Source organism: Thalassophryne amazonica, chromosome 13 (assembly GCF_902500255.1).
Source record: "Thalassophryne amazonica chromosome 13, fThaAma1.1, whole genome shotgun sequence".
Taxonomy (NCBI): domain Eukaryota; kingdom Metazoa; phylum Chordata; class Actinopteri; order Batrachoidiformes; family Batrachoididae; genus Thalassophryne; species Thalassophryne amazonica.
This window is the reverse complement of record NC_047115.1, coordinates 97,675,260-97,687,828: the sequence shown is the minus strand read 5'-3', so window position 1 is coordinate 97,687,828 and position 12,569 is coordinate 97,675,260. Positions and strand designations below refer to the sequence as shown.

The 12,569-nt window shown below is 45.0% G+C and overlaps 1 protein-coding gene across 1 annotated transcript in view; it reads left to right on the top strand.

The window, feature by feature from the left end:
- Nucleotides 1-12,099: 12,099 nt before the first annotated feature.
- degs1 (delta(4)-desaturase, sphingolipid 1) overlaps nt 12,100-12,569 on the top strand; it is a 35,750-nt gene continuing 35,280 nt past the window's right edge. The window contains exon 1 of the mRNA XM_034185050.1: nt 12,100-12,315. Coding sequence (XP_034040941.1) covers nt 12,234-12,315 — 82 coding nt within the window. The 5' untranslated portion in view covers nt 12,100-12,233. The remainder of the gene's footprint in view (nt 12,316-12,569) is intronic.

Here is a 12,569-nt window from a genome sequence, read left to right as displayed (position 1 = left end):
TAGGGCTGGATTGGGTGACCCTGGACTATCCCTTGGTTATGCTGCTTTAGACGTAGACTGTGGGGGGGTTCCCATGATGCACTGTTTCTTTCTCTTTTTGCTCTGTATGCATCACTCCGCATTTAATCATTAGTGATCGATCTCTGCCCCCCTCCACAGCATGTCTTTTTCCTGGTTCTTTCCCTCAGCCCCAACCAGTCTCAGCAGAAGACTGCCCCTCCCTGAGCCTGGTTCTGCTGGAGGTTTCTTCCTGTTAAGAGGGAGTTTTTCCTTCCCACTGTTGCCAAGTGCTTGCTCACAGGGGGTCGTTTTGACCGTTGGGGTTTTTCATGATTGTTGTATGGCCTTGCCTTACAATATAAAGCGCCTTGGGGCAACTGTTTGTTGTGATTTGGCGCTATATAAAAAAAAAGTTGATTGATTGAAGTTGATTTACCTGCGGTGGCATCTTAATGTGCCAGGGCACATGCTGGTGTGTTATTTACCTCCGGTGGCATCTTCATGTGCCGGGGCACATGCTGGTGTGTTATTTACCTGCGGTGGCATCTTTATATGCCGGGGCACATGCTGGTGTGTTATTTACCTGCGGTGGCATCTTTCTGTGCCTGGGCACATGCTGGTGTGTTATTTACCTGCGGTGGCATCTTAATGTGCCGGGGCACATGCTGGTGTTGTATTTACCTGCGGTGGCATCTTTATGTGCCGGGGCACATACTGGTGTGTTATTTACCTGCGGTGGCATCTTTATGTGCCGGGGCACATACTGGTGTGTTATTTACCTGCGGTGGCATCTTTATGTGCCGGTGCACATACTGGTGTGTTATTTACCTGCGGTGGCATCTTTATGTGCCGGGGCACATGCCCTTGTTGTATTTACCTGCGGTGGCATCTTTATGTGCCGGGGCACATGCTGGTGTTGTATTTACCTGCGGTGGCATCTTTATGTGCCGGGGCACATGCTGGTGTTGTATTTACCTCAGGTGGCATCTTTATGTGCCAGGGCACATGCTGGTGTGTTATTTACCTGCGGTGGCATATTTCTGTGCCGGGGCACATGCTGGTGTGTTATTTACCTGCGGTGGCATCTTAATGTGCCGGGGCACATGCTGGTGTTGTATTTACCTGCGGTGGCATCTTTCTGTGCCGGGGCACATGCTGGTGTTGTATTTACCTGCGGTGGCATCTTTATGTGCCGGGGCACATTCCCCTTGAGGTACTGCCAAGTAATGGAGGCTATGGCCAGTTCTACAGACCCTCATCTGGTGAGAGTACAGGGTAAGACACCTCTTTGCATTCCTGCAGGTAGTCTTAAATTTGTCCCTCTTACCTGCCCACATGCATCGTTAAACCATTGTATAGATCTAATGGTTGAACCCTTGGGACCCGAATATAGTGGCATGCCTGAAGGATTGTTGGTGTCACCTTCCCTAGTAAGGACTGAGAATGGTAGAACATTTGTACCAGTAACTAATGTAGGCACATCTGATGTTTGGTTGACTCCACGTCGGGTAATTGCTACAGTGCAAATAGCCGATGTTGTAGGAGAACATTCACCAATTCAAGTGTCTGTAAATTCACATACTGGTGTTATTTTTACCATGAATCAGGAGGCAACTCCCATGGTAAATGAGTTGAATTTTCCAGAATTTGAAAATCTTGGAGGAAGAAAGACAACAAGCACTGGCTCTGTTAATGAAGTACAGTGGCATTTTTGCAAGAAGTGACTTTGATGTGGGTTGTACCAAATTGATAACTCACGAGGTTCAACTCGTAGATGAAACTCCTGTACGTCAGCCCTATAGACGGATTCCTCCCTCTCAGTATGAATTGGCTCATAATCATATACAGCATTTGTTACAAAGCCAAATAATTAGAGAAAGCTGTAGTCCATATTCCTCGCCCATAGTTTTGGTGGTAAAAAAGGATGGTACATTGCGCATGTGTGTAGATTATCGGCTGCTAAATGCAAAAAACAAGAAAAGATGCATTTCCTCTTCCACGAATAGAGGAGTCCTTGGATGCTTTGGGTGGAGCAAGGTGGTTTTGCACCTTAGATTTGGCCAGCGGCTATAACCAAGTAGAAATGTCAGAAAAGGATAAGCCAAAAACAGCGTTTTGTACACCGTTTGGTTTATTTGAGTTTAATCACATGCCATTTGGTTTATGTAATGCACCAGGAACTTTTCAGCGACTCATGGAGCATTTGTTTGGGGACTGTCGCTATCAATCAGTACTTTTGTATTTGGATGATGTTATAATTTTTTCCAACTCTGTTCAACAACATCTAGAACATTTGGAGCAGGTATTTTCCTGGTTAGAGGGGCAAGGATTGAAGGTTAAACTGTCTAAGTGTAACTTTTTTCAGAAACGGGTGAAGTACTTGGGCCATATCGTGTCTGCTGAGGGGGTGTCCACTGATCCTGACAAAGTGGCAGTTGTGCAGGATTGGGAGCAGCCTAGAAATATGGCAGAGTTGAGGTCATTTTTGGGTTTTGCTTCATATTATAGGTGGTTCATTGCAGGCTTCTCAAAAATGGCTGGTCCTTTAAATTGGTTGGTGACAAAGCTTCTTCCCCCAAAGAAAAAGGGAAAAACGCCAAAGAAGCCTTTAGCTGAATGGTGGGACTCTGAGTGTGAACAAAGATTTTTCAAGCTCAAAACTGCTCTAACGACAACTCCTGTTCTGGCTTATGCAGATTTTCAGAAGCCCTTTGTGTTGGAGATAGACGCCAGCCATGAGGGTCTAGGGGCTGTATTATCGCAAGAGACTGGGGGTAAGTTGAGACCCATTGCTTTTGCAAGCCGTAGTTTAAAACCAACCTACCGAGGGGTGGTGGCCAAGTGGTTAATGCGCTTGGTTTCAGAATGCTCCAGGTTCAAATCCCACCCCTGCCACATTTCTCCGTGTAATGTGGAGTTGCGTCAGGAAGGGCATCCGGCGTAAAACCTGTGCCAATTCAACATGCAGATCCACCTTGGATTTGCTGTGGCGACCCCGAGTGCAAACAAGGGAGCAGCCGAAGGGACTTTACTTTTCAGTTTAAAACCTACCGAACGAAATATGAGTAACTACAGCTCTATGAAGCTTGAGTTGGTAGCTCTTAAATGGGCAGTTACTGAGAAATTTAGAGAGTATTTGCTTGGTAATAAGTGTATAGTGTTCACAGATAACAATCCTTTGAGTCATTTGGCAACAGCAAAACTTGGTGCTACAGAGCAGTGGTGGGCTTCAGAGTTGGTGTCGTTTGACTTAACGATTAAGTATCACCCAGGTTCTCAGAATATGAATGCAGATGCTCTTTCTCGCCATCATTTAACAACTACAGAGTCTTGGGAGGAGGAAGTTTCCGTAGTACAGGCAGAAATAGGTGTGCTACGTGGTGTTGGTCCTTCTGACCTCCACGTTTTACAGTCTCAGGATCCAGTTATTGGAAGCTTTCAAAAATATTGGGAGGAGGGTAGGATGCCTAATGCTAAGGAGAGACAGGAACTCTGTAAGGGTTCAAGGGAGTTGGTGCGACAATGGGGTCGTCTTAGAGAGAGGGAGTCAGTGCTTTATCAGTGTATCCAATGCCCGGATGGAGAGGGGGAGTTTCAGCAGCTGGTACTGCCTCAGTGTTTACAGGAGCATGTCCTTTGTTCTCTCCATGATGAACATGGTCATCAGGGGGTAGAACGTACCGTACAGTTAGTTCGCTCCAGGTATTACTGGCCGAATATGCACAGTGATGTCGAGAAGTGGTGTCAGAACTGTGAAAGATGTGTGTTGGCTAAAGCTCTACAACCGAAGGTGAAGACCTACATGGGCTCACTTAAAGCATCCAGGCCTCATGAAATTTTGGCCATAGATTTTACAGTATTGGAGCCTTCTACAGATGGGAAAGAAAATGTTCTTGTTATGACAGATGTTTTTTCCAAGTATACTCAAGCAGTTGCTACTAAAGATCAACGGGCAAGTACGGTGGCGGAAGTTATTGTAAAGCATTGGTTTCAATTATTTGGTGCGGTAAGTCGTATTCATTCGGACCAAGGTCGTAATTTCGAAAGCAGTTTGGTTCAACAACTCTGTAAAATCTATAAGATCAATAAAAGCCGCACTACTCCTTATCATCCTGAGGGAAACGGTCAGTGTGAAAGATTTAATCGCACTTTGCATGACCTGTTGCGGGCTCTCCCGTCGGAACAAAAGCGTAGGTGGCCTAGGCATCTATCACAGGTGACTTATGCTTATGAAGCAGCAGGACCTTCGTGGCCGGGACGACGGTGGGGATCGAACCCACGCGGCTCGCACAAAAGACCGTTCCTCTACCAGGTCAGCCAAAGGGGAACTTCAAGTTAGCCAAGCTAGTGGGAACGTCTTTTCAATTGGGACCCGGGACTTTCATCCCGCTACACATCTCCCCACCATTTTTGACTTCGTCCCGAAGTCACAGGTGCATGTTAGCATACTCTGTGACCCACATCCTGTTCGTGACGCCAGATTGAAGCAGCAGGACCTTCGTGGCCGGGATGACGGTGGGGCAATGGAACCCACGCGGCTTGCACCAAAAGACCGTTCCTCTACCAGGTCAGCCAAAGGGGAACTCCCCGTTAGCCAAGCTAGCGGGAATGTCTTTTCAATTGGGACCCGGGACTTTCATCCCGCTACACATCTCCCCACCATTTTTGACTTTGTCCTGAAGTCACAGGTGCATATTAGCATACTCTGTGATCCACATCCTGTTCGTGACGCCAGATTTAAGCAGCAGGACCTTCGTGGCTGGGACGACGGTGGGGAATCGAACCCATGCGGCTCGCACAAAAGACCGTTCCTCTACCAGGTCAGCCAAAGGGGAACTCCCCGTTAGCCAAGCTAGCAGGAACGTCTTTTCAATTGGGACCCAGGACTTTCATCCTGCTATACATCTCCCCACCATTTTTGACTTTGTGTCGAAGTCACAGGTCCATGTTAGCATACTCTGTGACCCACATCCTGTTCGTGACGCCAGATTGTGGCGACCCCTACAGGTCACCAACACAAAAAAAAGAGATTCTCAAACTAGGGTAAGAAAGACAAGCAGAGGCGTGGTCCCAAGTTACAATAACTCAAGTTTTATTTTCAAATGTTTACAATGGCCAACTTGTGTTGTGGTTAAAGATGAATTAACAAATACAAAACATGGAGGGATTGGTCAACAGCAAGGGCTTACCGGTGAGAAGGAGACACCAGCAGTGTGTTGTGTGGGCCGCTGAAGAGGAGGTACTGCTGGCCCATCACCAGAGGGCGCCCTGCCTGAAGTGCGGGCTTTGGGCACGAGAGGGCACTGCCACCTCCCAGGAGCAGCCAGGAGTGACAGCTGCCACACATCAAGCATCAATGACCACGTCCCATAAAAGCCGGGCAGCAACTCCACCTCCCTGCCGAGAAATCGTCTACCTGTCAGAGCAGTCGTTGTGTTTGGGGAGTTGGCGTACGCCGCTCCTCGGTTGTGGACTGCTAGTGTGACATCAGGATCTGCATTTATTTCGGGAGTATAGTGATTAAGAGGTGGAGATGTTTCCCACCCTTGTACTGACTGTTTGCTGGGTGTTCACGCACCCACCATCACCTGTCTGTTCTTCCTGCCAGCAGTACCAGATCTGACAGTCGGAGACTTGGTGGCTCCGGTGTGCTCCAGATCCGCTGGCAGTGGAAAGCGTGTGGGATCCGGCTCTTCTCTGGACAGGCGTCTTCTATCCTCGTGCCTGCCCACATGTCACCTTGTATTATTGACTGCTATTCTAAATTGTGTTTGTCTGTTTTTCTGTTGTGCACATTCACAACATTAAATTGTTGTATTTTGGCTTATTCCATTGTCCGTTCATTTACGCCCCCTGTTGTGGGTCCGTGTCCTTACACTTTCCCAACACAGTGATGGTCCCTAAAGAAAGAAATAAGCACCCCAGTCACAAGTGACACACACACCACAATCACACTATGAAGGTCCAATCCTGCGCGGTGGGTGAAGCACAACACACCAAAATCGAGGGATCCAACACCCTGGGCCTCTACACCACCACCTTTTCCCAACAACTGAAAAACAAATAATAAAAGAAATCAAAACAATCCCTCAAACGAAACATAGTTCAAAAAAAAGATTTAAAATTAACCACAAACTAAACAAAAAAAAAACCCACATCAGCCAATATTAAAAAGAAACACACAAAATACAGTTAAAAGGAAAGGGATAAAATAAAAATTGCTATACTCTAATCCAAACCCCCACAAGGCCTACTGTGCAGAGAGGCCTGGATATGTTGCGGGTGTCTAAGTTAGCCACCGGGGGGGGGGGGGTATGCTAACATTAGCATGTGCAGACAACACGCTAAAACCAAATAAGGCAAAGCAGCAGCGGCCTCATGCAGTCGATCCAGAGCTACTGTCCACCCCCGAGATCAATGAAGGAGCCGCTTAATTACAGGAAGGGAGGGAGGAGCGCCACAGCTGCTGATGCCGCCGTAACAACCTACGGATTACGTTTCCTCCACAACACGATAACCACAGATTTCCTGCCTGCTGAGCTGTAGAAAACGAGGCGCATACCCAGATAGCGCACAGAAGGAGGCTGGCAACTCGCTGCATGATGATGTGCTGCACCGGGAGTGAGGCAAAAGAAACCAAGTGGTGGAAGTGGAGCGGCTAAGTGTGCCCGCTCAATACCATGCCGAACCAGGAAGGGCCCACCCATAAGGCACCACTTTTTTTGAAGTGCACCCCTCGTGAGGATTGGATGAACCAAATGACAATCAGGGGAGAGACAGGGAATACTCCTCCTACTACATTCATAACACCACTGTGCATCAGTCAACAAGTAGAACCCCTTATTTTTTAATGTTCGGGCGGGAGCCAAGGTTACCTGTGGATGTTTTAATGGGAGTGGAGGAGATGGAGACGGACAAGACTGTGGACGAGTGGGTTGAGGAACATCAGATGTCTCTAAATGTGGCTTATGAAACTGTACAAAAGAGTTTGGAGAGTAAAAGAGCACAGAGAGAGTTGAAGGAACAGGAACAGTCTATGGCTGCAGATTTCGAGGAAGGAGATTTAGTCTACACAAGAAACCATTCAGTCAGGGGAAGAAATAAAATTCAGGATTTTTGGGACCCGACACTATATCGGGTAGTATGCCCTCCACCTTCAAGAGGTGTTGTTTACTCTGTGGCTCCATAGGTCAGGAGGGCACACTTCGTCAGTTGCACAGGACAGAGTTGAGAAGTGTTCCTGAGAATAGGATTGAGAATGAAACTTCTGATTGTCCAAGGACAGAAGATGCGTCGACTGACTTGATTGTGGATGAGATGGGCGATTTACCTAGTATAGAGTTGAACGATGCATTGTCTGAGGTCGGGTTTCATCCAGGCCAAGATCTTACAAAGGAAGCCGGCACCCCCTTAGTTTCTGAGCCTCGGAGGTCAACTAGGAAAACTGCTGGACAACACTCAAATCCGTATATGCTGCCGCAATCGGTGCAGGCAAATAAACTATTAGAGTAAAGTTGTAGGTATTTGATAGGTTCTCCATGGTACATTGTTGGGTCGACGATGCCTCTTGATGGGGAGGGATGTTGCGGATGGAACCGTGGGGTGTCGCTGTTGCCCCACGGATTACTATAAGAAGCGGAAGTGGGGTGGCAAGTGCGAGCTTTTCCATTGGAGGCCGGGGCATCACCTGGGTCTGTGTTTCATGCCGATGCAATGAATTGTTTGGGTTGCATTTAATTCAATGCTTTGCGTTGGCTGAACAGATACCGTGAGAAGCGAGACGTGTGTGTGGGAATTTGACGCACAGGTACATTTATTTTTATTACATTAGTTTTATTAAAGTAGTTGGGGTTTAAATATTGATTTATGTTTTGTTTTTCTTTTACAGTGATACACTGTCTTCTGCTGTCCTTAGAGTTGTTTTGTTTTTCTTCCCTAGTTGGTCTGTCTAAATTTTAGCCTGTTGATGTATGAATTAGTGTTTGTAAGGACGGACTAACTAGTTTATTTTTGTTTTATTGTTTGGTCACTTCCCTAAACCTGCACTGCCAAGGTAAAATTTTTTTTGTCGCCCAATCCTCTGAAGTGCTGTGATGTCATGCGGTGCCGTGGCTGACACTGGTGTGTTTGTGATTGGGTTGTTCACCGAGTGTCCTCAGGGTGGCGCAGTTGAAGCAGGAATGTGATCCATTTATTCTGAGTGTAAATAAATTATATAAACGATACTGTTGACTGTCTGTGTATTTACACCTGGTAACAATAATAATAATAAAAAAGTCATATGTATTATTGTGTCTTTTTAATGTAATAAATAGTCAGTACAGATGCACACATAATGGTTCTGAAAGCCTTTATTGTAGACTATATGTAGATTTGTGTTATCATTCCTCAAACTATATTTGGATAAAATGTGACGGGAAAGTGAGAAAGACATGTGCTTCTGCAACTGGTGCTTATGTTGCTGTAATTTGTAAATTAGAATAGAGGGGATAGGAGACAGTGATTGTGCAAGTTTCAACAATTTGTATTCAAAAAAAGAATAATTTCAATGGTGCTGGACTTTAATCGGCTCCTCCTCTGCCTCACCACCTCTCCAGCTTTGGAGAAGACCCGCTCGCAAGGCACTGATGTTGCTGACATCGACAAATATTTTTTTCCATTCTCTGTAAATTGGGATAGACTGCGACTCGTGTCACCCAGTATTTGAGCAGGTCTTCTCCTCTGGAGGTGGGCATATGTTGGGTCAAACCTTTGTAGTAAAGCCCTGAAGGCTTTGCTCTCCACTATTTTGAGCAGTTGTACATCTTCCACAACATAGTCCACCAGTGCCTCATCCAGATCAGCTTGTCTGCCTTTAATGGAAATACAGTCTGACATGCTGAGCTATTTTTGTTTATGAGTATGTTTTAATCTTAGATAAAGAATAAAATACAGCTTACATGGCCTGATTCCTGCTCCAGGAGCAGCAGCCATTGATGTCTGGGGATGTTTGGACCTCAGGTGCAGTGGTGTCAAAAGTACACACATTTGTTACTTAAGTAGAAGTACAGATACTGCAGTTTAAAAACACTCTGGTAAAAGTTGAAGTATCAACTTGACCTCTTTACTCAAGTAAAAGTGAAAAAGTATGTGCTCCAAAACCTACTTAAAGTATAAAGGAACCTTTAAAAAAAAAAAGGTAGATGCCACTATATGAATTGAAAGCTTAATTTAAAAACTGATTTGTTCTACATGTGGCCCAAGACCCAAAACCCAAAATTACCCCCCAACACCACCTGCATGAAAATGTTTCAATTCTAGAAGCTCTGAAATACAATCTGGGACTATTCCAGACAATAAACTGCAGTGAGTGCAGCATCCATTTAGTGAAGGAAAAAAAACAAAACAACTTTCCTTATTCAGATTCATTCCAGTAGTATTCTGCTCTTACTAGGATGCAGCAGTTTTCTAGTTTGGCAGATAGTTCTGGAGGAAATCACTGAAGAAATTAACAAACTGAAAATATGGTTTGACCGAAACAAACTGTCATTAAACTTAAAATAGGGATGAAGTGGAGGTGTAAGAGTCACTAGGTGTTCACAGGAAACACTTATTTCTGTATTTATTTATGTATGTTCATTGTTAGTTGCTTTTAGATTTTATTTTCTGTTGTGTTTCTATTCAGGTTCTTTTTGTCTCTTTCTCTGAAATTGTATATAATAATCATTAGATTATTAACATATAAACAAAAATAAATTTAAGAAATATTACAATTTGAAAACAAATGCACCCGAACGTGATGAGAGCTGCTTAATGCTAACTTTTAACATTGAAAATGCCATAGACATGCTAAAGCATTACATAGAAAAGGTAAATAATACTCACAGAAGTATGCTCTTTAGGGTTTTAGCGGGGGAAAATTAAGTGAAAGAAAGAAAGAATAAATGAAACAATAGGTCGAAGCATTGCTTCAATCTGCGAACCACTGATTCGACTGGTTCAAAATCCATTCCTTTATCTTCATTGATCCATGTTTCTGATATAGCAAATATGTTAAATATTTTTTTAAATTGACTTCAATATTCTTTAATGTTGTTAAAGTTTGCATACAGACTTCTGCTGTTGAAATGGATTATTGATAATTTGTTATCCGTTTTAATGATCAGATTAAACTGTTCATCTGTATAATAGCAACAACTGTCATTTATATTTGAGAAGAAATTATTGTCCGGGTCTATATCGTGCTCCAAGTCCAGTACATTGTGGTCTGTGTATTTAAATGTTCTCAGTTCTACTTTTCCATGATCAGCAATCCTTTGAGTTATATCCTTCTTGTCTCCAGATGTAGATGATGTAGTAGATGAATAGGTTCCTCTGGTCTGTGTCATGATGTTGTGATGTGTTTGTGTCCTCATACCTTATTGGTCGTATTTGTCCAGTTCCTCGATGTTCCTGATTACCATAACCTTCTCTTGTTCTGGTGTTCCGTTCAGTTTGATGAATGTTTTGCAGTTGGATGTCCATGTCTGTTGAATTTTTCCCTGCTTTTTTAAGAAACGAGCTTTCCTGGTGATGTCTGCGTTTCTTTTGGTCAGATGTTCATTGATGAATACGTTTGTTCCTTTGAGTTTCTGTCCCTGTTTTAAAAATGCCATTTTATGTTTTCTGTTGACAAACCTCATTATAACAGCTCGCTTGTCTCCATCCTCTCTCCTGGGCAGGGGGTGGCACGCTTCAATGTTATTACAGTCCATTTGAATACCTTTAGATTGCAGGAAGTCAGCCACCTGTTGTTCCACTGAGCTGGCCTCCTGCTCACTGGCCTCCCCTCCGCTGTCTTCTGACACCGCCCGTGCGTAGGATCGAGGTTTAATATGAATTCCTGTAATAATAACGTCGTTCATCCTTGTGTACTGTTCCAACTCCGCAACACGGTTCTCCAGGTGCACCAGACGCCGGTCTTTCTCGGCATTCTGGATCCGGAGAGCCTTCACTTCTTCCACCAGCTCCATAATGGATTTCTGCTGCATTTTAACAACAGAGATTTCCTCAGACAAAAAGTCCAGGGACTTCTTGATATCGTCTCCCTCCTCCGCCGTCAGTCCCTTCTTCGGACCCATGGTCAGATAAATCCGCGCTGGCACCTCGGTAAAGCCGCGCCGGTGGAACTGCGGTGGCGCCTCGGGCTTCAGGTGGAGCCGCGCCGGTGGATGTGCGCTGACACCTCAGCGCACATCCACCGGCACTGAAGCCAAGAGTAACGAGGCTGTTTGTTTTAAAAATGTAAGGAATAGAAAGTACAGATACTTGTGTGAAAATGTAATGAGTAGAAGTCAGAAGTAGGCAGAAAAATAAGTAATGGAGTAAAGTATAGATACCTAAAAAGTGTACTTAAGTACAGTAACGAAGTATTTGTACTTCGTTACTTGACACCTCTGCTCAGGTGTCACTGAAGACGTTTTGTTACTGTACCTCAACTCTTGAGCACAAATCAAGCACTTGATCTTTTTAGGGCTTATTAGATCAAAGTGCTCCCAAGCAACTGATCGAGCTCTTTTTGGAACTGGCTCCTCCATGTCCCTTCTTCACCACTACTCACGCTCTCACACATACACTCACCTTTCTCACACCTTTCACTTCAACTAAATCACAGCTCTTCAGTCACTCAGCTCAGTCTCTGATCTACCTATAATATATAGTCTGACCTATAACCTGTGTTGATGTACTGTGTGAATAAATGTTTTATATGTTGTGTTTGGTGTCTATGTTAGATCCTATGTGTATGTAGCTAACTATACTAAATTAACTCTAAACTAGACCTAAATATAAACTAATGCTTTCCTTGGTGGTGATTGGCAATAACAGTGTCGCTAGCAATCTCCTCCTCTCACAAACCCACGGTTTGAGCTGCGATTCAGATCTCATTTAAATACTTGGCGGGTCGTATTGAAACGCCCAGATTATTCGATTTTTCCGCGAAGCTCGACACGTGGTGTGACGTAACGAGGCCTCGCTCGCAGTGGTCACGTGATGGGGGCGTGCTTGAAACGCTGCTCACTGACACTTCTGGTTCAAAAAGCTCGATGCTGTGTCGAGCAGACTGACTCGAACTTAACATCGCTACCTCTGGGCAACGACCCGGTGACGTTAGCGGTGACGTCATCTCTTGGCAGTACCGAGCGACATACCGAGAAAGTCGAACCAGTTTTTGGGAGCGTTCGTGGTTCTGCTGGTGGTTCGGTGTAAAGACAGCGATGGGGAACTGGAACTGCCGGGAGGACTTTGAGTGGGTCTACACGGACCAGCCGCACGCCGACAGGAGGAAGCGGATCCTCGGTGAGCTAGCTGCTAACGGAGGCGGCCACATTTAGCCTCAAGCGGTCTAACGGTTCACTGTCCGGGCCCGTAACCCTCAGACCAGACCGGCTTTAAATTACCGACCTGACGTCTGTTAATATGTCCGTCTGAGATCACTAACAGCAGTTACTGAAAATCTAAACTTTAATAATATAACGAAGTGTTTAGAGGCGGCTGCAGAAATATTTAGTCCGGCGGGGGGGCAGGTTATTACATGTTGTACACAGTTTGTG